The sequence below is a fragment of the Vombatus ursinus genome, unplaced genomic scaffold, assembly GCF_900497805.2.
Source record: "Vombatus ursinus unplaced genomic scaffold, bare-nosed wombat genome assembly UNPS02009824.1, whole genome shotgun sequence".
NCBI classification, from domain to species: Eukaryota; Metazoa; Chordata; class Mammalia; order Diprotodontia; family Vombatidae; genus Vombatus; species Vombatus ursinus.
In genome coordinates, this window is record NW_020949602.1 from 3609454 (window position 1) to 3636848 (window position 27395).

At 41.1% G+C, this 27395-nt stretch overlaps 1 protein-coding gene across 1 annotated transcript in view; it reads left to right on the forward strand.

Annotated features, from left to right (window-relative positions):
• The window catches only part of C8A (complement C8 alpha chain), a 93609-nt gene that overhangs the window by 59929 nt on the left and 6285 nt on the right, over positions 1-27395 (forward strand). The window contains exons 8-10 of the mRNA XM_027852714.1: positions 10549-10665; positions 13936-14093; positions 22707-22929. Coding sequence (XP_027708515.1) covers positions 10549-10665; positions 13936-14093; positions 22707-22929 — 498 coding nt within the window. The remainder of the gene's footprint in view (positions 1-10548; positions 10666-13935; positions 14094-22706; positions 22930-27395) is intronic.

Genomic DNA, 27395 nt, shown 5'->3' on the forward strand with positions numbered 1-27395 from the left:
TTTCACTTTCTTTCTAAATACATATATATACACATATATATTCATATATACTTCTACTTTCTATTTTAATTCTTTCTACTTTCTTCTTTATAGTATAATTTCTTTGTACTATAATCTCTGGCAGCAGTTAGGCGGCACAGTGAATAGAGTACCAAGCTTGGAGTCAGGAAGACTCATCTTCAAATCTAGTCTTGGAAATTTATTAGATGTGTGACCCTGGACAAGTCACTTTACCCTGTTTGCCTCAGTTTCTTCATCTGTAAAAGGAGCTGGAGTATCATTGCCATATTGCAGTATCATTGTAGTATCATTGCCAAGAAAATACCAAATGGGGTCATGAACAGTCACAAATCACTGAAAAATGACTGAACAATAAACACTGCTTAACACCAAGCCCAGAATTCTATCGCTTAACCCCTTAGCTACTTAATACATGCTTGTTTATTAAGTTCTGGGAGCCCCCTCCTCCTCCCTCTCTCTCTCTATATTATATATATATATGTAATATGTATATGTAGATATATAGATAGATAAAAATCATATCTATTCATTAGAAAGATGCCTGACTGCATGTGCAGGATGGATTGAAGGAGAAACTGATTAAGGGGGTGAGAAGTTTGTAGGCTATTGAAATATTCTATAGTAGTGATTGAATCTTGCTTCTACTATTCAAAGAATGACTCTGAGTAATACTAGTAGTGATAGCTAGAATTTATGGAGTACTTTTCATGTGCTATCTCATTTTATCCTAGCAATAGCCCTGAAAGGGAGGTTGTATTATCATATCCATTTTATAGATGAGGAAACTGAGGTCAAAAGAGGCTAAGTGACTTGACCAGAGTCACATAGTAAGTGTTTGAGGAAGGATTTGAAATTTAAGTCATTCTGGCCCCCAGTCCAACATTTTGCCATTTAATTGCCTAATAGAACTTAAAGCATCCCAAACAGACTTCAGGGACAGATACTAGTAAAGTATTAACAATCAATGAAACAGCATTTTAACAGCATGTTAAGTGCTTACCATATTCTAAGCACTGTTCTCTTCACTGGAGATGAAAATACAAAAAGCAAAAAGGTCTCTGCTCTCAAAGGGGTTACATTTTATGGTGGAAGACTGTACAAATGTACAAAGGGAAGCAGTGATCATGGAGGACTATTAATTATGGTTAAAAAAAACTTATGAGGAGGGCAGAATAGTAAGTGTGGCCAAAGGAAAGTGGATTGACACAACCCATCCAGGAACAATGACCAGGTTGATTAGATCAGGGTTCATGGTTTCAGAACTACTGGGAGAAGAAAGAGGAGATGGCAGTAGAGTTGGGATTGAAATGCATGGCTAAAAAAGAAACAGTCTCCAAATCAGGAGAACAAGGTGCCAGCTAAAAATTTCTCTAGGATAGGGGAATTTTTTATTCATGGTCAAATAATATTATGACAGTAGTCGACCCACTTTTGTCTGGGTCTCCATTTCTGAATCTAGCAAATGTGGAGATTCAATGAAGTGTTCTCAAATGTACCATCCAGCTCCCCAGCTGTACACTCCTTTAAAAAAGGAGAAGTGTGGTAGAAACAACACCATTGATAGCTAGACTTGCAGTGAGGACAGCAGGGAGAGGCATTCCGATCTTGGCCTACTTTTAAGGCCACTTCTGCCTCTCTCTAGGCTGCCACTAGTACCACCCATGCTTAGCCAGCCTCCACCAGGTTCTCTTAGCTCTGCCTCCTCCAAGGATTCGAGTCTTTACTTTGCCATTAACTAACTAGCTGTGTGACCTGAAGCAAGTTACTACTGGGATTCAGTTTATTTGCTTTCTAAATGAAGTAGTTGAATTGCTGATTTTCAAGGTCCTTTTCAGCCCTAATATTCTATGTTATAACACTCTGTATCTGAAGTTTCTGACAGCTCTGACATTCTCTGTCCTAAGGTCCCTTGTAACTCTGAAATTCTCTGTTCTCAGATCTTTCTGAACCCTAACATTCTATCTACTAACACGTTTTGTTTCAAAGTCCATTCCATCTCTCACCCACTCTGTACCAATCAAGTGTGGACTATACGATGTTTGTTTGAACTGACAGCATATTATAGCCCATCCACCGACCTTTTGTGAACCTAATTACCCAACAGAAGCCTCCTAACTCAATTAATCAGCTGGTAACAACTTTAATTCGGAGACACTCCACTATACCACTCACCTCAGTAATCACTTGGGTTTCTGGCAGGGAGCACCCACTTTTGTTTATAACTATTGAAATATTTTTAATCAAAATAATTAAATATGCTAAGTTTCCCTCAATTAGTAATACATTAAAAATTAAAAGTGCTTAAATGAAGGCTGACAGAAAAATAAACACTTTGCCTGGAGCTGAGTGCTGGTACTTAACCAGTTCCCTCCTCCTGGAGCTTTGAGTCTTTCACATCTGACTCAGGCACTTCAGAATGGTGATTTTTTTTCCTCATCCAGGATTTTTCCAAACAATAGCACAAAACATTTCACTGCTTTTATGGATCTACCCAGCAGCCCCTGGCAGAAGGGAATGGCAGAAGCTGATGAGCTATGTGACCTTAAGCAAGCTATCACCTCTCTCTGGGTCTCCATTTCTGAATCTAGCAAATGTGGAGATTCAATGAAGTGTTCTCAAATGTACCATCCAGCTCCCCAGCTGTACACTCCTTTAAAAAAGGAGAAGTGTGATAGAAACAACAACATTGATAGCTAGACTTGCAGTGAGGACAGCAGGGAGAGGCATTCCGATCTTGGTCCTGACATTTCTTAGCTAAGAGACTGTGGGTAAGTCACTATCCCTCTCTTTACAGTTTCCTCATTTATAAAATGGGGATAATGATATTTGAAAGTTCCTACCTCACAGGGGTCCGTACTCTATTGGCAATCTCATCAACTCTCATAGATTCAACTATCATCTTTTTGCAGATTTGTCCCAATCAGTTGACTGACATTTATTAAGTGTCTATTAAGTACTAGGCATTGGGAAAAGTGGGGCAGTTAGAAGGCTCAGTGGATAGACTGACTGCTGGACCTGAAGTCAGGAAGACCTGAGTTCAAATATGGCCTCAGATACTTACTAGCTGCACGACCCTGGGCAAGTCACTTAACCCTGTTTGCCTCAGTTTCCTCATTCATAAAATGAGTTGGAGAAAGAAATGGCAAACTGCTCCAGTATCTTTACTAAGAAAACCCCAAATGAGGTCACGAAAAGTTAGACATGACTGAAAAATAACTGAATAACAGCAGGAAAAGGACTAAGGATACAAATGCAAAGGTGAGACAGGGCCTATTCTCATTGAGTTTACATTGTACTAGGGGTAGACATTTTCATAGATAAATAAATACAAGGTACATGAAAAATACACTGTGAGGACAAGGATGTCACTGGCAACTCAGGGAATCAGGAAAGTGGGTGGTAATTTTTTTTTTAAGGCAATTGGGGTTAAGTGACTTGCCCAGGGTCTCACAGCTAGTAAGTGTCAAGTGTTTGGTCTGAGGCCAGATTTGAACTCAGGTCCTCCTGTCTTCAGGGCTGGTGCTCTATCCACTGTGCCACCAAGCAACCCCAAGTGGGTGGTAATTGAACTGAAACTGGAAAGAAAGCTAGGGGTTTGAAAAGGATGGAGAGAGAATTCCAGGCATTTGGGATGTCCTGGACTTAGGTGGAAGCAGGGACATGTATACAAGAAATGGCAAGTAAGTCACTGGCTGGGGGTGTTGACTGTGTGAGAGGGAGTAATTTACAATTATTCTAGAAAGATAGGGAAAGACTTTACCTCAAAAAGGCCATGGCCTCCCATCGCATCTGGGGCAATCACCAGTTGTCTTGAGCTATGTTTTGCCACTGGACTCTGGTGACTCTGGAGGAGAGAGGTTGATGACTTTGCACAGCTCTGCCGCACTTAAATCCAATTCACCTGCAAGTCAAGACATCACCTTCTGGATGTCATTGGTCCTCTTTGAGAACAAAAGACAGACGACGACAACAACCACAACAACAGAAAGATAGGTTAGAACCACGCTGTGAAGGGCATTGAATAACAAACAGAGGAGTTTGTATGTCAGGGTGAGGCAACAGGAAACCCAGATCTACACATCATGCCCTCTTCTCTATCCTGAGCTCCATTCCCTAATATTCAGGTCCCTGATCGATGTCTCTACCCAGATATCCCATAGGAGTCTTCAACTCAACATGTCAAAAGAAAGAACTCTTCTTTCCCCTAACTCCACGCCTTCTCTTACATCCCCTGCTTTTGTCAAGGGTCCAACCACTTTTCGAGTCACCGAGGTCCACAGCCGAAGTATCACCCTCTACTCTTTACTCTCACTCACTCACTCATCCAATCAGTTGTCTAGGCTTGTCAATTTCATCTCCTCAATATCTTCTCTCTACTCATACCACAACCAGGCCAGGCCAGGCCAGGCCCTCATTAGCTCTTGCTTAGGCTACCACAACCACTTCCTCATTGATTTTTCTGCATCCAGTCTCTTCCACTTCAACCCACCTACCATTTTGTTCAGCTATTTCAGTTGTATCTGACACTTCATGACACCATTTGGGGTTTTCCTGGCAAAGATACTGGAGTAGTTTGCCATTCCTTCTCCACCTCATTTTGTGGATGAGGAAACTAGGGCAAACAGGATTAAGTGACTTGCCCAGCATCATATAGCTAGAAAATATCTAAGGCTGGGTTTGAATTCAGGAAGAGGAGTTTTCCTGATTCCAGGCCTGGTGCTCTACATGCTCTGGTGCCACCTAGCTTCCTGATATTCTTCACAATTTAGCTCTAGAGTATCTGTCCAGCCTGATCACACATTTCTCCCCATCATGAACTCTGTGCTAAGGTCAAACTGGACTACTTGTTGTTTCCTGTACATGAAATCTCATTTCCCACCTCCAGGCCTTTGTGTGTAAGTTGTTACCTATATCTATAATGCTCTCCTTATCTCTACTTCTTGGAACTCCTTCAAGACTCAAATGAAATCTTCTTTTCAAGAGCCCTTTTCTGATTCCGTGAGTTGTTAGGGGCTCACCAGATCACTTTGTATTTATTTGGTCTATAACCTGTATTTGCTTATCTGAGAATATGTCACATCCCTTCCTTCACCCAGGAGAAGGGAGAGAGACAGGGGTTTTCTCACTTTTGTGTTTTTATCCCCAGTTCTAGCATAGCTGCTTAATCAATGCTTGCTGATGGATTGAGGTTGAAATGAGATAATACATTAAAGTACTTTTGTTAAGGGGAAGCTAGGTGACGCAGTGGATAGAGTGCCAGGACTGATGTCAGTCAGGAGGACCTGTGTTCAAATCTGACCTCAGACACTTCTTACTAGACTCTAGACAAGTCATTTAACCTTGTTTGTCTCAGTTTCCTCATCTGTTAAATAAGCTGGAGAAATGGCAAACCACTTAAGTGTCTTTGCCAAGAAAACCCCAAAGGGATTTGTTAAGAGTCAGATTTGACTGAAAATGACTAAACAACCACAACTTTTGTTATGCCATCCAGTAAGCATTAAACATTAACTATATGTCAGACACTAGGAGAGGTGCTGGAGATACAGAGACAAAAGTGAAACAGGTCCTGCCCTCAAGGAGCTTACAGTCTATAACAAATAAACTTTCCTCATTCATGGAACAAAGAAATGGGGACAGATGATCTCCAATGTCCCTTTCAAGTCTAACACTCCATGATTTTATCCCCACTCATGTTATGGGAAGGACTTCCCCCAAAGTCACACAAGTAGTAACTGGTCAGATCTTGGGTTGAAACTACTAAATTGAATGCTATTTCCACTACACCATGGAACACCTGGACTTGGAGCACAAAGATGTGGATTCTCTTCCTGGTTGTGGCACAGCCTGGCTGAGTAACCTTGGGCAAGTTTTTTATTTATTTTTATTTATTTTTTTGTTTTCAACATTTACTTCCACAAGATTTTGAGTTCCAAATTTTCACCCCATCTCACCCCTCCCCCCACCCCAAGATGGCATGCATTCTAAATACCCCTTCCCCTAATCTGCCTTCCCTTCTATCTCTCCCCTCCTTCTCTTATCCCCTTCCCCTTCAGTTTTCCTGTAGGGCAAGATGGATTTCTGTACCCCATTTCCTGTATTTCTTATTTCCCAGTTGCATGTGAAAACATTTTTTTTAAACATGTGTTTTTAAAACTTTGGGTTCCAAATTTTCTCCCTTCCTCTCTCCCTACCCACCCTCATTGATAAGGCAAGCAACTAAGTATAGGTTATATATGTGCAGTTATGCAAAACACTTCCATAGTAGATATGCTGTAAAAAACTAACTCTATTTCCCTTAATCTGATCCCTCCCATCCATTTATTCTATTCTTTCTTTTGACCCTGTCCCTCCTCAGAAGTATTTGCTTCTGATTATTCCCTTTCCCAATTTTCCCTCCTCTCTATCATTCCCCTACTCTCTTGTCCCTTCCCCCCCCCCATTTTCCTGTTAGGTAAGACAGATTTCCACACCCAATTGAGTGTGGATGTTATTCCCTCCTTAAGTCAAATCCTATGAGAATAAGATTGACTCATTCCCTCTCACCTTCCCCTGTTTCCCCTCCACTGTAAGAGCCTTTTCTTTTTGTTTTTTTTTTTTATGGGATAATTTATCCCATTCTACCTCTCCCTTTCTCCTTCTCCTAGTATATTCCTCTCTCACCCCTTAATTTTATTCTCCAGATATGACCCCTTCATTTTCAACTCACTCTGTGCCCTCTATCTATCTATCTATATCTATATATACACACATATAATTTTTTCCCCTCCAACTACCCTAATACTGACAATGGTAACATGAGTTACAAATATCATCTTTCCATGCAGGAATGTAAACAGTTCAACCTTAATAAGTCTCTTATGATTTTCTCTTTCCTGTTTACCTCTTCACGTTCCACTTGAGTCTTGTATTTGAAAATCAAATTTTCTATTCAACTCTGGTCTTTTCATCAAGAATACTTGAAAGTCCTCTATTTCACTGAATGACCATTTTTTCCCCTGCAGGATTATACTCAGTTTTGCTGGGTAGGTGATTCTTGGTTGTAATTCTATCTCCTTTGCTCTCTGGAATATTATATTCCATGCCCTGTGGTCTCTTAATGTAGAAGCAGCTAAATCTTGTGTTATCCTGATTGTGTTTCCACAATACTTGAATTGCTTCTTTCTGGCTGCTTGTAATATTTTCTCCTTGACCTGGGAAGTCTGGAATTTGGCTACAATATTCCTAGGAGTTTTCCTTTGGGGATCTCTTTCAGGAGGAGATCAGTGGATTCTTTCAATTTCTATTTTGCCCTCTGGTTATAAAATATCAGGACAGTTTTCCTGGATAATTTCTTGAAAGATGATGTCTAGGATCTTTTTTTGGTTATGGCTTTCAGATAGTCCAATAATTTTTAAATTCTCTCTCCTGGATCTATTTTCCAGGTCAGTTGTTTTTCCAATGAGATATTTCACATTGTTTTCTAATTTTTCATTCTTTTGGGTTTGTTTTACAGTGTCTTGATTTCTCATAAAGTCACTAGCTTCCAATTACTCTATTCTAATTTTTAAGGAAGTATTTTCTTCAGTAAGCTTTTGGACTTCCTTTTCCATCTGGCCAATTTTGTTCTTTAGGGCATTCTTCTCCTCATTGACTTTTTGGACCTCTTTTGCCATTTGGGTTAGGCTGTTTTTTTAAGGTGTTATTTTCTTCAGTATTTTTTTGGGTCTCCTTTAGCAAGCTGTTGAGTTGTTTTTCATGATTTTTTTGCATCACTCTCAGTTTTTCCTCTACTTCCCTTACTTGCTTCTCAAAATCCCTTTTGAGCTCTTCCAAGGCCTGGGACTGATTCATATTTTTCTTGGAGGCTTTGGATGCAGGAGCTTTGACTTTGTTATCTTCTTCTGGTTGTATGTTTTGATCTTCTTTGACACCAAAGTAAGATAATATAGTCTGACTCTTTTTGCAGTGCTTACTCATGATCCTGGCCAATTACTTGAGTTTTAAACTCTTTGTTAAGGTAAAAGTCTGCTTCCAATGTGAAGAGTGTACTGTCCCAAGCTTCAGGGGTTTGTACAACTGTTTTCAGAGGTACTTCTAGGGACCTGTAAATTTTCAGTTCTTCCAAGGTGATATGATAAGGGGCAAAGTGTTTCCTCTCCACCGCTACAATAAGCTCCACCTCACCAGCATTTCTCCTTGCTCCAGGACCGCCCCTCAGAACTGTGACCCAGATCCAAGCACTGGCAAAACAAGAGATTCCTGCCTCAGCACTGGCAAAGAGATCCCTGCAATCCCCCTCTGATCAGCCACTCGATTCCACCTCAGTATGTGGGCCGGGAGCTCAGGAAAAAGCTGTGGCACTGGAGACATGCAGCTAAGACCCAGCTCCTCTCTCACTGCGGTCACAGACTTTTCCCACTGGCCTTCTAAGTTGTCTTTGGCATTCAGGGGTTGAGAAGTCTGGAAACCGCCACAGCTGCCCGAGATTCAGCCCTCTGAGGCCTGCTCCAGGGTTGCTGCAGGCTGCCCCAAACTGCACTCCTCTCCCCGCCCAACGCGATATACCTTTGCGATCAAACATTCAGGCTGTCTTTGGCTGGAAATTTGTTTCACTCTGTCTTTTTGTGGGTTCTGCTGCTTTAGAATTTGTTTAGAGCCATTTTTTTAGGTATTTGGAGGGCTTTGGGAGAGAGCTCAAGACAGTCACTGCTTTCCCTCTGCCATCTTGGCCCCGCCCCCTGCAAGTCATTTCCTATTTCTGGCTCCAGTCTTCTCTGCCAAATAAGAAGGGTGAGCTTACTGATCTCCATGCCTCCTTCAAGCTCTCACAGTCTAGGAGTCAGACTGCTTGTAAGTGTCTGATATGGGACTCAAACCCAGGTTTTCCCTGACTCCAAGTCCAGGACCACCCACCACACAACACTACCTCTCAATTTCTATTGGTTGTTCCAACTCATGCTTTCTAGTCTGAACCAACCAAATTTAATCTTGCTTTCAAATGATAGGCACCCAGATACTTGAAGATGGCCCTCATGTCTCCCCAGAAATTCTCTCTTCTCTAAGTTAAATGTCCCTTATTCATACAACTGGTTCTCATATAACATAGTATTGAGTCCTGTGAAAAATCATTCTGGAAAGCAATTCAACCATTTTGGTATAATAATAAAAAGGCTGTCGTATTAGGTTAGTCAGTCAGTCAATAAGCATTTACTAAGGACCTATTACCTGCCAGACACTATGCTAAGTGCTGGAGATTAAAATAAAAAGGCATAAACAGAGTTCTTACCCTCAAAGAACTTAAGGTCAAGAGCCAGAGGTGAAGAAGAAAAGTGTTCTAGACTTGGAGCACAGCCAGTGCAAAAGTGTGGAGTCAAAAGATGGAATGTGGTGTTCAAGGAAGAGCTTGTATAGTTGCATTATAGAATGGGGGGAGGGGAAAATATAAAGAAAATGGAAAGTGATGGGTGGGGGACAATTTGTAAAAAGGATTTATATTTATTCCTGGAGGTAATAGGGAGCTCCTTGAATTTATTGAGTATGAGTTAGTCATGAGCAGATGTGTATTTTTGATAGATCACTTTGGCAGTTGAGTGGAGGATAGATTGGAGTGGTGGGAAACCTGAAGCAGGAAAACCCATTAAAAAGTGATTGCCTACCCCCTTCCTGGCAGAGAGAATGGTCTCAAGATGCAGAATGAGACATACATTATAAAACACAGCTAATCTGGAAATTTGTTTTTTTTGACTGTACATATTTGTTTAAATGGTTTAATTTTTCCATTTAAAAATTGGGGGTTCAGGGAGGGGTTGGTATGGGTAGCCAAAAGAAAAAGAAAGGAAAAAGGGCCATCGATACATTTAAAAATGCCAACTTTAATTTAGTAAAAAGAAAAAAAATCATAGAAGAAAAGAGGAAGCTTGAATCACAAACAGAATAGTTTTGAACATTACATGCTTAATTTTTAAAATATTTTCTTGAAGTGAGCTGTATATAATAGAGATAATAGAGATACCCAGTTTCCTGACCATTTTTTCCCTTCATTCTACTATAAATGTGAAAATGCCCACTTTGATGTTTAAGTTTAAAGTAAAAAAGAAAAGAAGGCTATTTCAAGAGTCCAGGAAAGGGATGATGAGGGTGCAGTCTAGGGTTGTAGCTGGTTGAAGGAGAGGATTGAGCAACTGATGGCCTATAAGCAATGAATGAGGGAGTTGAGGTGAGGGTGACGCTGAGGTTTGGAGCCTGGGTTACTGGGAGGATGGAAGGTACTGGAGCAGTTAGGAAGCAGCTGAGCCCCACGGTCCATCGAGTGCAATGAGAATACAAGTGCCAAGAAAGATCCCATGAATTGGGCCTGGTTGTCCTTGACATCGACTATAGAATTCATGTTCCCCCCAGCGTCTTTTGTTTTTGAGTAACATGCCTCATTCTTCTCTTTTTCCTTCCTCTTCCTTTTCTCTTCTTCTCTCTCACTCTCTTTCTCACTGTCCCTATCCCTTTCCTTCTCTTTCTCCTTCTCCTTCCCCCATAACTTTTTTCTTTTTCTAGAGGTTACTGATGAAGCTGTAAGTTCCTGTTTTGGAGCATCCCTGGGTATCCAATACAAGTTGGTTCAAGGTCAATTGATGGGCTCAAGATGTAAGAAAAGTGGAGATGCAACCTATGGTAAGTCCCTTGCAAATACCTTAATCAGTTACTATGAATGCCAATTTTCCACATAGTCCATTCCCTCTGGATGTCCACTGAGTTCCAACACTGAAAAAGCCCTCAGAAGGCATCTGGTCCAACTCACATCTGTACAAGAATTGCTTCAATAAACATATCCAACAAGTGGATGTCCAAACTTTGAAGACCTCCAATGAGAGGTAGCTCACTTCTCTCCAATGCAGCCTCTTCTGCTTTTGGAGAGCCCTAATTTCAATGAATTTTCTCCTTCACATCAGGCTCACTTCTACTTCTTAGCAACGTCCACCCTTGCTCCTCGTTCTAACCCCTGATACCAAGCAGAGTAAACCCAATCCTTTTTCCTCTTGACAACACTTTGAATACTCAGGATCTTAGGATGATAGATCTGAAGCTGAAGGGGGCCTCATAGGACAAGAAGGCATAAGCTTATCATTTTACAAATGAGTGAAGGGAAATAATGAGAGGGGAAGTGACTTGTCTCAGGCCACATGGCTAATGAGCGGCAGTTAGAATTTGAACCCAGGCCTTCTGACTCTGTAGCTCATGTTTGTTCAACCATAAGCTGCCTCTTAAGACAGCTTTTGGGCCCTCTAGGTCTTCTCTTCCCTAGGCTTAATATCTCCAGCTTCTTCAACCTTTCCTCAGATGGCATGATCCTGAGACCCCTCACCACATAAGTCAAACTCCTCTGCATGCTCTCCAGTTTATCAATTTCCTTTCTAGAATATGGTCCTCAAAGATCTGGGCCTTCTTTTTTTTCCTTCTCCTATCTAATCAATTACAAAGTCCTGTCAATTCTACATTCACAGACATCTATGAATCTACATTCAATGACCATTATCACTCAGAAAGTGAAGAATTCTTTGACCACAAAAATCTTTGAAGCTAAGTTACTAAATCAATGTGGGGATTGTTATCTGGGTCAAGAGGAAGTAGCTAAGCCAATGAAAATATAGGTCATTCAATTAATGAGCATTTATTATGTGCCTACTTGGTGCCAGCCACAAATCTCTGAAGTGTTAAGCTATAGCGGTGTGCCCTCACCCTCTGGGAAGCTTTGTGAGGGCAGGGACTACGGCTCATTGAAATTTTTGTATCTCCTTCAGTGCCCAGCATAATGATGTGCAGATAGTAGGCATTTAATAAATATTTGAATTTAAACTTAAGATTACTACTAATGGAGCTGCTCCAGTTTCTCTTTGTCAATATCTGATGACTGAATTAGGTTCTTTGGGGGTTGAGGCACGAGGAGGGATAGAGATGTGGTCAACAGCTGTACAAGGTTAGGCACTAAATAATTAAAATGCATTACCAAATGATTGATTCGGTTTGGATCCAATTTCAAGAGTTCAATAGACTTAAATCAACCCAGACTCTGAAGCCATGCTTGATATTTCTTAAGCAATAAATACTTCCTGAATTCAAGGACCTTTGGTTCTATCAGGATGAGTCAACCTTCCCCAGAAACAGATCATGATCCCTTAACTTATTCAGTAGACAGTTTTTAAGAATTGCTTTGCCTAAACAAACAAAACAAATCACCCTGCCGCTTATTTGGGTATGAGCCCCACCCCATCACCTCCCATCTTCTGGTGCCAGAGGTACATAGCCCAGCTCTGGATTCCTACCTGCCTTTCTAGTTTAGGAGGAAATGTCAGAGCTGTGGTCTGATGCCATAGTCTTCAAGAAGACAGAGTCATGATAAAACTTGAATCAATCCTATTTCTGCCTCTCTGGAACTCCCATCCACTGCTCCTAATTCTACCTTCTGGGCTCAAGAACATCAAGCCTCTCTTCTATATGACAGCTCTTCCTCAAAATGAATACTCCAGGAGGAACTGACCAGCTGAGGGAAGGGGCTGCAGGGGTAATGGAATCTTCCCAGGTGAGAAGGCGCCTGGGGAATGGTGAAGTCTGTAGAGCCAGGAGCAGAACTAGACCAGAGGACAGTGGGACTGTCACCTTGCTAGTCACCAACAAAGAAAGACCTATGGGAGAATAGTAGGAATTCCACACACATATCAATACAAAGCCACAATCCTTTCACATAGCATCAGAAAATTCAAATGGCGTGGAATAGATACTATTTATACATGGTAAGACGGGCATCCTTGTATCCAGGCTGGGATCCCCTCAGCTAGTTTTCAGCTGGGGTTCTTAATATTAATGGTAATAACAGCTGACATTTATAGGTTTGTAAAGTAGTTCCCATATGTTATCTCATTTGAGCCATCTAAAAAATAGATATGGTTATTGTCCCCATTTTACAGGTGAGAAAACTGAGGCTGATAGAAGTTAATTCACTTGCTCAGGGTCACACAGCTAGGAATTGACTGAGGCTGAACTCATGTACTCCTGACTGTAAGTCCAGAGCTCAGTGCTCACCTGGGTTTCCAGCCTGACTGGCTCTGTATGTAAATCAACTTTGCATTCACCAGTCAATTCACAAACATGTATTGCTTGCTATATACTAGGCCCTGGGTCAGGTACTAAGGAAACAAGGGTTTCCAGGTCAATGACTTCTACCTGCACTGCTTCACTTGGCCATCATAGAGTGAAGTTCTTACATCCTTCCTGCAGCTTATGGTAACACTAGATTGAGCCTTTCCTATATTGCATATTGTTTATTCATTGATACAATTCAGTCCATGTGTGTAGAATTTTCTTTTGGCTCCAGTCCGATGAGAATCTCCCAGAGAGAGGCTCTATCCAAGCAGACACTGGGGGCATACCTGAATGAGATTCTTCCATTGTCCAAATCAAATATCAGAAAGTTCCAAGCATAACAGCAGCAGATTATGTGTAATTATGCTTTTATAGCAAGCCCAGTTAATTCATCTGTCTAATATAATGTCATCTTTGTGACAGTAGCATGAGGGTCTTATCCAAACTTTGTATCTTTCCTCAGTGCATCGTCTCTGCACACAGTAGGTGTTCCACAATTTTTTAAAAGAATTAATCAATGGGTTTTCATCACACAATCCCTGAGTTTAGCTATTCTTTCTTTGTGCTTACAATGGCATTTTCCCCATACCACTAAGCACTCATCATGTTCCATTTTGTATATAATTATTTCTATTCAGATTGCCCCACTATGAGACTAAGCTCCATGAGGGCAGTATCTACGTTTTCTCTAATTTCCCTTACTTTCCAGCAGAATATCTGCAGACGTGAGCACTTAATGAGTTATTTTTAATTGAATAGAATTCACATTAAGTGAACTAAACTCTGTTTTTCATGTCATGGCAGAAAAGGCCTTGAAAGACATGGGTGTTAAGGACATTATATCACGCGTGCGCGGTGGAACTGTGGCACCAAGCGGTGGCCTTTCCAACAGCTGGACAGCTGAGACGTATCTTTCCTGGGGGAGGTCGTTAAAGGATAATCCTGCTGTTATTGATTTTGAGGTAAGTCTTTTCTCAGTTGAAGAAACTCCGTGGCCAGGAGGAATGAAAGTGAAGCAGACCAAATCATTTCATATTTTTTATTATGAGCCCATCAGAGAACAAGATTAAATGTAACGGGGCACTGACCTGGTAGCCTCCCCTTTGCTTCACCACAGGGAGTCTATTTCTCACCCAGAGCCCCCGAAGTGAGCTAGACCAGAAACTTCATATCTGGTCACTGCCTGGATCCTTCTCAGAGGGCCTTAGGAAGTAAGGCACTGATAGATAACTCCAAGAATGTCCTCAGGGTTGGATTACATTCAATCACGATGCTTCTCATATCCAAAGGAAACATAATATACAAATGAGGAAAGGCTTGTCTCTCCAGCTGAGTGTCCCATTTAAAATCTGTTCTGATTACAGCTTTTGAAGGATAATATAATTGAATATCTGGTTTTCCTCCCGTTTTGTGTTTTTTAAAAAATGTTTAAGTATGTAAGGGTGTGTTTGAGGTGGCAGAGAAGCTAGCAAGAATATAACTAAAGAGTCCAAGTAGCATGGTTAGAGATGACTTTAGTAAGACTGATGAGGCATTCTTCAGTCAGGGCGCTGGGACCCCAGTACAGAGTATCAGAGATTAAAGGGTTGAGTCCTGCAAAGCACCATTTCTGATCTGAGTATCAAGGAGGCAAGTGGCTTTCAGATAACATTTTTACCCCCCCCCCCTTCAGGGTTCTGTCATCTATGCTAGGAAGGTGGTAGGTTCTGTTCAACATTACGTTTAGCCATATGATGCATTAACCAAAAAGATTTAGAGCAGGATGAGGAAGCAGACAAAATTCCTTTTTATTGGATGTTCAAAAATTAGTGTAATTCTAATACAAAGATCAGCAAATTTTAAACCTCAGCGTTGGGGTGCAATATAATGGCCTCTAAGTACACATGGCTCCTCTTTCTTTTAAGGAGGTTTTTTTTTTGAGTTTTTTAGATGGGCAATTGTGTCATCAGGTGCATTCATTCTGAGTTCTCAGTTAGGAAATTTCCTAACATTTAAGCAGAGGTTACACTTTCTACCTAACTTTATATTTCTCTCTCTCTCTAGTTAACCCCTGGCTTCTTTGTGGTAGAGGCAACATTTCACTTAGTGTAATTGTTTGGGTAATGAAATAGCAGATTTTATTAAACTGTGGAAATCACTGAAAGGGAAGTTGAGGAAAGAGCTGATCTTTTCTTGGGACTTTTGTTACCTGAATCTTCTGCTCCAAGATAACCGTAGAATCAGCAACTTTCCTCAAAATCTCCCTTTTCTGCCACAACTCAATCCTTCTTTTATCCCACAAAAGTGTACTAATACGACATGATCTAGCCTTTCAATTCTGAGCCCTCAGACACTCTCCCTCTGGTTCTCAGATAGATTCTTCCTTTTATACAAGTTCCTTAGGGTGTGACCCAGTCTCTCCTACAATGGCTTTGATTGGCTAAAGGAGGTATACAGATCCAATTCAAATTCCCTTCCTGATTATTTGATTTAAAGAAAGAGTAACAAAGGTAATAACTTTTAATTGGTTTGGATAATGAATGGAGCCTCCTCATTACATGTCTAGATGAGAGGGGAAACAGGGTGGAATATAGTTATGGTGAACCTTGCAGCCAGAGTCTAAGTCATGCCTCTGATATATACTAGCTATGTGACCTTGAATAAATCATTTAACCTCTCAGTGCTCTAGGCAACTTTCTTAGATTACAAATTGCAGAAAAGGTACTGACCAGCATTGGTAAAGGGAGTGTCTTTATTTGGGTGTTCCATATAAAATTGAAATAATAGCTTCAGTACCCATCTTTAGCCTTTACACAAGTGAGGCAGGATGGCATAGTAGTCAAGAACAGTTGAGTTCAAGTGTTCTTAACTCCTACACCTGATAGTTTTGTGACCATAGGCAGGTGACTTAACAGTGTACCAGGCAACCCCAAGACTAGAAGTTGTACCATATTTGCTGATTTGCATTGATGGAAGATGTTTTTCCCGCACTGATGAAATCTCAGATCTGTTTCCAGAAGAAACAAACAAAAACTTACTCCAAATGGTATAGTCATGCTCCTTCTTTTGAGATAAACAAATACATCTAAACCAAGGTCTATTACAACATTCACCTTTCAGTGACAAATGAATGGAAAAAATTGTACATGTTAGAAAGAGGTAGGACGGGTTAACCTTAATTTTGTTTTTCTGCCAATAATTGAGAAACTGATTTTTCAGGCACCTGAAATTTGTGGAGGTGCTGGAAATTGGTATCACTGAGTGATGAGTGACTTGGGCCTAAACTGAAAAATTCATAACCAGAGTATTCTGAAAACTTCCATGGCCAAAAGCCAAATTTTGTGCTTTCCTTGAAGAAAACTTCAAGGTAAAGATTGAGAATTATGGTTTAGGTGAACAGTAAATATATCACTTGCTGTGTTCCCAAGAAAGATTTAAGGATCCAGTGAAGAGGAAGACTTGAAGGAGGCTAAAAGTAAAGTATGTTTGTCAGTATGTTCAGAGGGTGGCTGCCTGGGATGACTGGTTTCCTGAAAGGGTCATTCTTTTCACTTCTGTGTCAATCAATCCATCAAGGTGCCAAGTAACATTCAAGGTGTTAGGACACATAGGAAAAGGAAACAATTCCTGAGAAGTTGTATGCCACTGGGGGAGATGACATGTACATGTATGAGTATGTTCAGAATATGTATACAATCAATTAAAATCATTTTATTTATAGTGAAAAGGTACATACAGTTATGGGAATCAGGAAGCGCTTCCTATAGAAGGTACATTATAGCCACATCTCAGAACATTGTGTCTCAGGTAGGAGTTTAGCAATGGATTCACTTGTAAATTATTTTTAATCCCAGGCCACTGACCTGGATTGTCCAGCCTATACCCAACCGCTAGTTTCTTCTAGCCTCCAGCACTATCTGAGGACCAACAGGTCTCTCCATGACAGATCAAAGACGTGACATGCCTCTACTGGCCTGGTGATAGCCATCCTTCAACAAAAATAGGACATAAGTGATCTGTTCCATCAGTAATGGGGATCAGACCACCAGATTCTATAGAGTTCTGATTTCTTGAAGGATCAGTTCCTGTAAGTATTCACTTTCAGCTAACACACCCAGAGCTACAAGTCACTGAAGGAGTCTCAAACATGCTGACGGAAGATAGAGTAAGAGATAATGATAACTGATACTTCTATAGCCTTTTAAGGTTTCCACAGCCCCTTACATTCCTTATGTCATTGAATCCTCACAATAGCTCTGGAGGTAGGCACCCCAGGTATTATTGCCCCTATTTTACAAGTGAGGAGCACATCGCTCAGATGAGTTAAGTAACTGGTGCATAGTCACATATAGCTAAGTCTCAAAGGACAGATTCCAAGTCATGTTTCTCTTGATTCTTAGTTCCCTGCTCTTCCTACCACATTATGATCAGCAGTAGTCAGGGCCCCTTTGTTGCCTCCTATGAGTCCATGCTGCCAGAATAACATTTTCTTACTTCTCTTATTATCAGGGCACTTTCACAGCCGATGATGACTGTAACCCAAAAGCAGAGAGTCTCTGGCACTAGGGGCTAAAAGCAAAGTTCGAGACCAGCTTCCATAAATCACCTCTCCCCAGAGCAGCTGCCAGTCCTGCCAAAACAGACACAGGACTGATGTCATATGATGCTCAGCCTTTTTCCTGCTTGGTTGGGGAGTTAGTACACTATGGGTGAAAGTGGGCGCTGTGTATAGATAGAACAAAGAAACTTGGGTGAGATCTAGAACACCAAAGAAAGTCTGCCTCTGTAGGATCCAGTGTATTGTGAACGTTAGGGTATTTCACTTGATCAAGTCCTGAAGCAATAGTTCTAGGAAGATATGCCTTGTTTGCTTTTCCCCTAGGATTGCATGAACCTCTGGTTGGCATCTTTCTGGTGTATGAATCTCTGCTTGAGTTAGATTACCAAGGAGTGCAATTCATAATGATCACTGCTATTAGCTGTCTGGCTAGACTCATGAGGCATAGTATGGTTCCAAGGATTCACCACTCTCTAGTGAGAGCCACCTGGAAAGGGATAGTCCCTTACAACTGCATCCGGGTGTAAGCTTGTCAGCTGAACCCACAAGGTCAGCACCATGGCCAGCAACTTACCGTAAGCTTTAGTGTCTGGCATAGCTCTGCCATCATACTCATAAATACCCTAAAATCAGAAATGACCCTTACAATAGTCTTCACATATGTGAAGGAGTTACATATAGGGAGGGTTTAAACTTGTTGCATTTGATCACAGAGAGTAGAACTACTGGAGGAGCAATGAGTGAAAGTTACAGATATTCAAATTCAGACTTTATGGTATTACAGGCACTGGATCTGCATTTTCCTTGATATGAGGAGCTCCTGATGAGAAATTTCATCCACAAATGCAGATTGGCACCTTCTCATCAACTTACAGACTTAGAGAATTGCTTAGAGCACTGAAAGTTAGGTGACTCGCCTAAGGTTACACAGCTAATATGTGTCAGTGGTAAGATGCAGTCAGGTGTTCCTGGCTCCGAGACTATCTCATTATAAAAATAACTCTTAATATCACTATGCAACCCTTGAATGGAAGTGGAATGTTTTACGTGAATGGAGGCCTTTAATCAAAGGTGAGATAACTACTTATTGGAGATGTCATAGAGAGGATTTTTATTTTAGGGGTGTTCATCTCCCACCCAGCTGATATCCTGAACCTCAACATCATCTCCAATAACTCAATTAGCAATATTGAATCAATTCTGAAATTCACTCTTTCTCAATATCCTTCTGGTGCCGGGACTTCTCCCTGCGTCTGATTGGAGAGGGTGGAGGGTGGAGCTCCTCCATGGTCTTCCATTTAAAGAGGGGAATCAAGGCAGCCACCCCATCATCTCTCACCTACCTGTAGGTATTCACCTTTTCTCCCTCACTAGGTACTCTCGTCTTTTAAGTTTTTATGTGTTGTTTCTCTCATTAGATTGTAAGCTTCTTGAGGGCAGGGACTGTCTTTTGCCTTTCTTTGTATCCCCATTGCTTAGCAGAGTGCTTAGCATGAAGTAATCTTTAACAATTTTTTTATTGACTGAGGAAGGGCAAATGAGTTAGATTAGGTTACCACTGACGTCCCTTCCAACCCTTCTATGATTCTCTGATGTTAGAGATTATAGGGTCAAATACCCTCATTTTATAAATCAGGAAACTGAAGTTTTAAGAAATTCAATGACTTGGCTATAGGCACATGGGAACTACTTGTCAGTAATGAGTTTTCTTAACTAGAATTTCAGAAAAAAAAGGGAATAAATAAAAGATGGAAATTTTAACTTGGCATTGAAGGATGACTAAAACTTATTTGGTCAGGTAGACAGAAGAAAGAAGGATAAGTCACTTCATCTTCCTTTGGCTTCAGTTTCTCCACCTATATTTTTAATCAAAGGAGTGGTTTTGAATTCTGTCTTTCTCATTTCCCATCTGTGTCTCTGGATAAGTCACTTAAACTTTGGGTCTCAGTTTCCTCATTTGTCTATGTGTAAAATGAAAGGATTGGACTAGATAACATCTCAGGTCTTTCATAGATTTTAATCAGGGATCCTATGGTCAGATGATTCTATAACTTGGGTTGGAATCCTGACTCTACTACCTCTAGCTGGAGTCATGACTCTTCACCTGCTTAATTTCCTTAATATAAAATGAATAGATTGGACTAAGTGAACTTGAAGGTTCCTACATTCTATAATTGTTCTCCCAATCTTACCTTCCTCCTTAAGATTTTCCTCCATTCCTCTTCTCCTCTCCTCCCCTCCCTTCCATTTCTTCTCTCTCTCTCTCTCTCTCTCTCTCTCTCTCTCTCTCTCTCTCACAGCAAAGCTGAGCAAACATTGGTGGGGGAAAACATGGTGCAAGTAGCTTGAGCTCCCTCTGACCCTCCACCCCATTAACAGGGTAAATGGAAAATTGTCCTACAGGCTGCAGCTGGCCCTGAAGATAAGAAGCTCCATTAGGGAGAAACATCTTTTCCTAACTGCCACCCTTGCAGCTGTAGGGTGACCCCATTTCTTCTGCAAACTCCCCAGCAATTGGTGGCCAAATTCTCTGCAATTTTCCTGGAAACCAATTGGCAACCTCTCAGTTGGCTGTCTGAGCAGCCCTGCACTTATGCCTGTGGCTTCAGGCCACTGATGGGCTGCCCTATCCTCCTGGAAAATTCCTTATCTCAGCCCCAGGTTTATTTGCTCGAGGTCTTTGTGCAGTTTCCCAGGGCTCTATTCAATGTCATCAATAGTTGTCTGCTGATGCTCTCATCACACCTTTTGTTTTGCAAGAAGGATGTTTCTCTTCTTTTTAGGTCATGTCAGACAATGGTGCTGGGCTCTATTTCTGGCCTGACCACTGACTAATTGTGTGGCTTCAGGCAAGTACCTTCTCTGGCCCTCACTTTCCTCATTTGTAATAAAACAATTTAACCAAATGATCCCTAAGATAGGAACCTTCCAGATAAGAAATTAAAGGTTCCACAACCATATACAATGACCTAGAAAAGACCTCAGAGACCATCTAGTTCAACTTTCTTTTATTTGACAGATGAGGAAACTGAGGCACAGAGGTTAAGTAATTTGCTCAAGGTCACAATGATAGTAAGTAGCAGAGCCAGAATGTGAGCATGGTTGTCTGACTCCAAACAGTACTCAGAGTATCAGAGGCTCGTATGTCTAGAGTTTGAAGAGAACTCAGAGGTCATCCAATCCCCCCGTTTTACAGATGAGGAACTTGAGGTCAAGGGAAATTAAATGATTTACCCAAGATCACACAGGCAGTAAGAAGTCAACTCAGGACTTAAACTCAGATCCTGTGGCTCAATAACCAATGCTTTGATACCACGTATCTTTGAATTAGGGGCAGCTAGGTAACATCACATTGCATAGAGCACTAGGCTTGGAGTCAGGAAGACTCATGGTCATGAATTCAAATCCAGCCTCAGACACCTCTTAGTGTGACCCTGGGGAAGTCATTTCATCCTGTTTGCCTCAGTTTCCTCATCTGTAAAATGAGCTGGAAAAGAAAATGGTGAACCACTCCAGTATCTCTGCCAAGAAAACTCTAAATAGGGTCATGAAGAGCTGGATGTGACTGAAATGACCAAACAAAAAGAAATCTTTGAATTATCATGTAATATAAAGGATCCTTCAGAACTTGGAATTATGAAACCTAGACTCCTGACATGGCTAGTTCCGTCACTTACTGCCTGTGTGATCGTGGGGAAAGTCACACTGAATCTTTTCTCAAACTCACATATTGTGAGGATCACCACATTTGCAGTGTTTACTTTACAGGTGAGGAAACAGGATCAGAGCAGTTAAGTGATTTGGCCAATGTCCCATAGCTAGGAAGGTCAATGGTAAGGCTTGAATTAAAATTCTTTATGTCCAGTCATAGGACTCCTATTATACTATGTTGCTTCAGGGTATTAGCAGCTGAATGGTGCAGTAGGCTTGGAGTTAGGAAGATCTGAGTACAAATCTGGCCTCAAATACTTATTAGCTTGAGCAAGTTACCAAGGCTCTCTTTTCCTCAGTTTCCTCATTTGTAAAATGGAGATATTAATAGTACCTACCTTAGTAATATTGTGAATGGCAAATGAGATAATATTTACAAAACACTTATCACAGTGCCTGGCACATAGTAACTTATATAAATGTTGACTACAAATAGGTAGTAGTAGTAGTGGTGGTGGTGGTGGTGGTGGTGATAGTAGTAGTAGTAGCAGTAGTAGTAGCAGTAATAGTAGTAGTAGTAGCAGTAGTAGTAGTAGTAGTAGTAGTAGTAGTAGTAGCAGTAATAGTAGTAGTAGTAATCCAAAACCATTAGGAGAGGAGAAGATGGTGGGAGCCCAAGATCATTGTTTAAAATATTTGATGGATTGTAATGTAGCAGAGGCAGTACAGAGGACGCCATGCCTTACTGAGGCTTCATAAGGCAGAGCTAGGATCAATGGATTTCTGCCTATTCTACCAGTAGAAAATGGATTTCTACATGATAGAGAAATATTGAATAACAGTTAGTGCTATCCCAAATAATGAGCCCCAGGCTATAATGGAAAGTGTACAAGCATTGGAATCAAGACCCCTGAGTATGACTCCTGTCTCTGACACTATCTGCATGATCACATTGGAGTCACTTAACCTCCCTGAGGAAAATAAATTTATTCACACTTACAATAGACCTAGAATCTTATGAAAGTTAGAAATGACTTTAAAACATGGAAGGTTAAAAGAAGAAGGCCCTTGAAGACATTTGCATTTTTGTGGCCCCTGTACCCGGTACATACTTGGTGCTTAATATATGCTTCTTGACTGATTCACTGTTAAATCTTCCCTTTTCTTACATTTCTAGTAAAGCGTAAGTTCCTTAGACAGGGATTGGATTTTCTTTTCTCTTTGTATCACTAATGTCTAGAATAATGCCTTGAACATAAGAAACACTTAATATTTGTTGAACTGAATTGAATTGCCCAAGGTTCCTTAAGGGGTTTAAACTCTACTCTTCTGACTCCAAATTCAGTGTATTTTATACCGTCCCAAATGCCTCTCCTGTTCCCAACAGCTCCTGCCCATCTTTGCCGTGTTACGTCAAAGCAACCTGGGCCACCATGAACGTAAATGGCAGAACATGAGGCGGGCGCTGGATGAGTACCTGGAAGAGCATGACTCGTGCCGTTGTGGGCCCTGCATCAACAATGGTGAGCCCATCCTCGAGGGTACCAACTGCCTGTGCCAGTGTCCCCAGGGTCGATCTGTTCTTGCCTGTGAGAGAATGGAGCAACAGGGTAAGTAAGGCAGACCTTCCCAAAGCCCTCCTGTCTCTCCTCTTCCCCATTCTCTTCTCCCCTTGCAGCAGAGATAAGCCCCCTGGAGTCCAGGGATGGCTTTGTACAAAATGTCGGAGTTGCTCTGATTTTACTTTGGTGAACTCAGGCTTCCCCTTTCCACTTCCTCAAAGTCTTCTCTGTGTGAATACTTACCTCTCTCTAGTATCCTCCTTCATCTAGACCCTGCCTCTAACCCTGGTCTTCAAGAAAGGAGCTAAAAGGCTCTTTGAAACCCAGGTGGCAAGAACTCCTGAGGATCATAGCATCCTAGCCCTGGTGCTGAAAAGAACCTTTGCACATAGCTAGTGCACTTCCCTTTTATAGAGGAGGAAACTGAGGCTCAGAGGAGGAAACTGACTTTCTGAAGTTACATGGGCAGTAATTCAGGTTCATACACATGTCTCCTGATGTCAAATCCTGTGTTCTTTCCACCAAACTCTATTGTGTCACTAATTTAACTCATAAAATTGGATTTCTCCTTGCCCAAAGCTACACAGCACCCTAATTCAGGCCCTAATTTCTTTTCACCTCAATTGCTTCTCAGACATTCCTTATACAATCAGTTCCTGCCCCCTCACCCTCCAACTCATCCTCTAGCCTCTTGCCGGATGACTTTTCCAACTTGGAAAGTGAGGAAGGTATTTGGTGGAATGGAAGGCATCTCCCTGGCGGTTCCAAAGTCAGGCTATATGGTATTCATTTACCCTAAAAGGCAGTGTTTCACAGTGTGAAATGCCCATTTTTTTGAAGTTAAGAGACCTAGATTCTTGTCTTAGCCCTAAATTCCCAGAACTAAACATCTATGAATCTGTGAACCTAATTCCTATCTCCACCACTTATGAGCTGAGTGACCTTTAGGAAATCACTTTCCTTGTTGAGTCTCCATTCCCTTATATAAGAAATGGGGGTAATAATTTTTCTATTTCCTACCTCATGCATGGAGGTAGCTAGGTGGCTCAATGTATGGATTGCTGGACCTAGAGTCATAAAGATCAAAATTCAAATCCCACCTCAGATGCTTACCAGTTTTGTGACCATTGGCTAGTTGCTTAATGTCTGACTCACCTTCATCATCTGTAAAATGGGGACAATAATAGCATCTACTTCCCAATGATCAAATAATATTTCTAAAGCGCTTTGCAAATCTTAAAGCACTATAGAAATGCTATTATAATTATAATTATTATTAGCAAAACCATCAGCATTATATGTTGTTTGAGGATTGAGTGAGATAATGAGAATAAAACACTTTGGAACTATAAAGGGTTACAGAAATGTTGTTGTTGTTCTTGTTGATATTGATGATGATGATGGTGGTGGTACAGATTGGACTTAGTCTAGGATTTCATTGGTCTGGGAAACACCCAGATGAGGAAACTCCCTCTACCAATGTAGTTGAGTGCCAGCTCTGCAAAGTATGGAGTTAGTCATTTTCCTAGAGAACTAAGAGGTCAGGTGACTTGCCCCAGGTCAGTATGCACCAAAAGCCTGACCTGAACCCAGCTTTTCCTTGCTTTGAATCTGGCTCTCCATCCACTACTTCATACTCTCTCTTAATAACAATAACAATAAGAATAACATTATTACTATTATCATATAGAAATAATAATATTATTATTATTACTATTATCATATAGAAATGCACACCAAAAGCCTTTAGTAGCGGCCCCAGTGAGAGCTTTCCAAATGTAGAGAGATCCACCCAGAAGGGAGCCAAGTCATGTGGCAATGGGAGGAGAGGCTGACTTTCCCCAGCATGCTATCCCTGAAGCCCCTGCAGCTCTCACATCCTAAAATGTTACAATCCTCTCATTTTCTTCACCTTGGCCCTTTGTGTCTCTGGGACAAAATCAGATGAGAACAGGATTATCTGGTAGTTGTAGTTCTTAATTGTCTTTCTTTGATGGGCAGAGAGAGCCTAAATATGTCCAGTAAAGAAGGTGTAAATCTGGCAGTGACATGAAATCAATGGATTGGAGCTGCCAGAGTTGGTCAGTAGCCAGGACAGTGAGACCCTGCCAGGGAACATGAAAAGCAATGACTTTTGAGAGTTTCTACCTCAATCTTTAGTAGAGATAACAAGGACAGGCTGAGAAAGGTCTTTTAAGTGGCCAGCTGCTGTGTTCAGCAGAGACCAAACCAAGTCATTCTACACACATACTACCAGCATTGGGGAAGGGAGGGGGTGGGAGACGTGAAGGTCTGGAATTATTTGCCAGGATATTGGGGTGCTCTTCCAGTGGCCCTGGTACATCACGCTGGATTTGTATTAAAGGGATTGAGCTTCAGTTGATTTCTGACATCTAGTTTTGAGACTGTGCTAAGCAGACGATGACCCTGGGAGGCCCATGAGACAATTAGATGGGGATTTATTGGAAAAAAAAATAAATCTATGTTTGCAGAGGTAGAGCTGAATCATTGGGACCTATTATCGTGGAATGTCAGAGCTGGGAGGGAACCTACAAAGTAGAAATTTAGAATTATAAGGGGCTTTAGGTAACCTTTAATCCAATCCAATCATTTTATTGATGAAGATGCTGAGCCTAGGAAGGATGAGTGATTCACTCAAAGTTACACACATTGTTAGTACCAGAGGTGGATTCAAATGCAGGTCCTTTGACTCCAAGTTCAACGTGATTGAACTTCATAGATTTGTTCTACTTGGTATGTTCTCTTGGGGCAATGAGAAGAAGTTACAAAGAGAGGAATTCAGACTTGATGTCAGGAAAGCTTTCTAGCAATGCCAACTGTCTCCAAATGGATGGCCATCTAAAGAGGCGGTGGATCTCCCTCATCGGACATCTTCAACAAGAGGCTACATGAGCCCCATTGCACATGTCATAAAGGAGATTGTTTTTGGGAAATAGTTTAAGCTCACTTCTATGATTCTGTGATTCCCATCACATGGAAGGAGGTAAGCAAAGGCCCAGAGGGTTTTTTATAACTTCCCTGAGCTATGTTCTAGAGACTCAGGGCCTCTCTACTTTGATATTCCAGTAAACCAGCAGTTGTGATAACTCCTCCTCCACATTGTCCAGGAACAGATATATTTTGCTTCTAGACAAAAACCACCTTATTTTCTTTTTCTTCTTTCAAGTTTGTTCTTTTTCTAAGATGTGCAATATTTCAATGCCTCCTATTTCTTCTTTTCAATTACAAGTAACCCATATCACATTCTCATAAACAATTCACAATAGACTCATCTCCATACAGCCCAGCTGGGATCCCTTAGTGGTGGGGGCGGGGGGGGGGTGGAAGTGGGGTGGGCTCTGGGCCGAAGAGAGATAGGTCATTCTGAAGCTTCGTACACTTCAGGAATTTAAGAAATACTTGCTTTTGAAGGAAGAGAGGAGGTACCAGGAAGTGGGGTCCAGGGCAAGGATAAATGTGATCTATTCTGAAATTTGTCTAAGGAACTGTTCTATCTTTCACAACTGCCCTTAGATGCCGATCAAGTTGCAGAATATAAGCTGTATTGATTCTGAGTAATTCATTTCACTCCTGAGTTTCAGTTTCCTCATCTGTAAAATGGGAATAATTTCTATGGTATCAACCTTAAGTTAGTGAGATCTCTCTCTATATAAAGTGCTTTGAAAACTTTAAAGTACTATATGATTGTTGTTATTTTTATTGGGATTATAAGATCAAAGATCTAGAAAGGGCTTCAGAAGCCATCTAATCCAACCACCTCTTTTTTATAGATGGGAAAACTGAGGCCCAAAGAATTTAACTTCAACCATGCAGCAATTTGTTATCATAGCATTTCAGAGTGGAATGGAATTCAAAGTTAGGGTTCAGGTGGAAAGATTGTAGATTCTAAGAATTGGCTTGGTTGGGAACAGGTAATTGGTGCCAGGTGTAGGAGGGGGCATCCCTAAACAGATCCAGATATTTGGAAAAAGTCTTGGGGTCCTCTAGTGATATCAAGCTTAGATGAAGCTTGGGTAGGGGGAATTTCTTTATCACAACCACAAACTGATGGGAGAGTCTAACATTAACTAAGGCAGCAGGAGAATGACTCAACGCCCCTGTAAGAGGTCAAGAATTCATTCCATCAAAAGCTGTTGCCCTTATCCATCTGACATGGAGTTAACAGTGGGAAAGTAGAAGAATGCTTCTATGGTGATTAGGACCACTTAGCCCAAGGGACTCCATATTGGAGCCCTAGCATTATAATACAACATCAAACTATAATCAAGCAAAAACATCAAAAAAATCAAGTTTTTGATGATCGGTCCCTCCGTCCAGTGGAATAGATGCTCCTTGAGGGCCTGGATTGTTTGCTTTTTGTCTTTTCATTCAAACTCAAGTCATGTGACTCCGCTTTAGTGCTCTTTACATCATAGAATATGTTAGAGTCTGACTATGGAGACTGGCCCATAGCAGGTGCAGCATAAAGGCTTGTGGAATAACTGACTGAACCT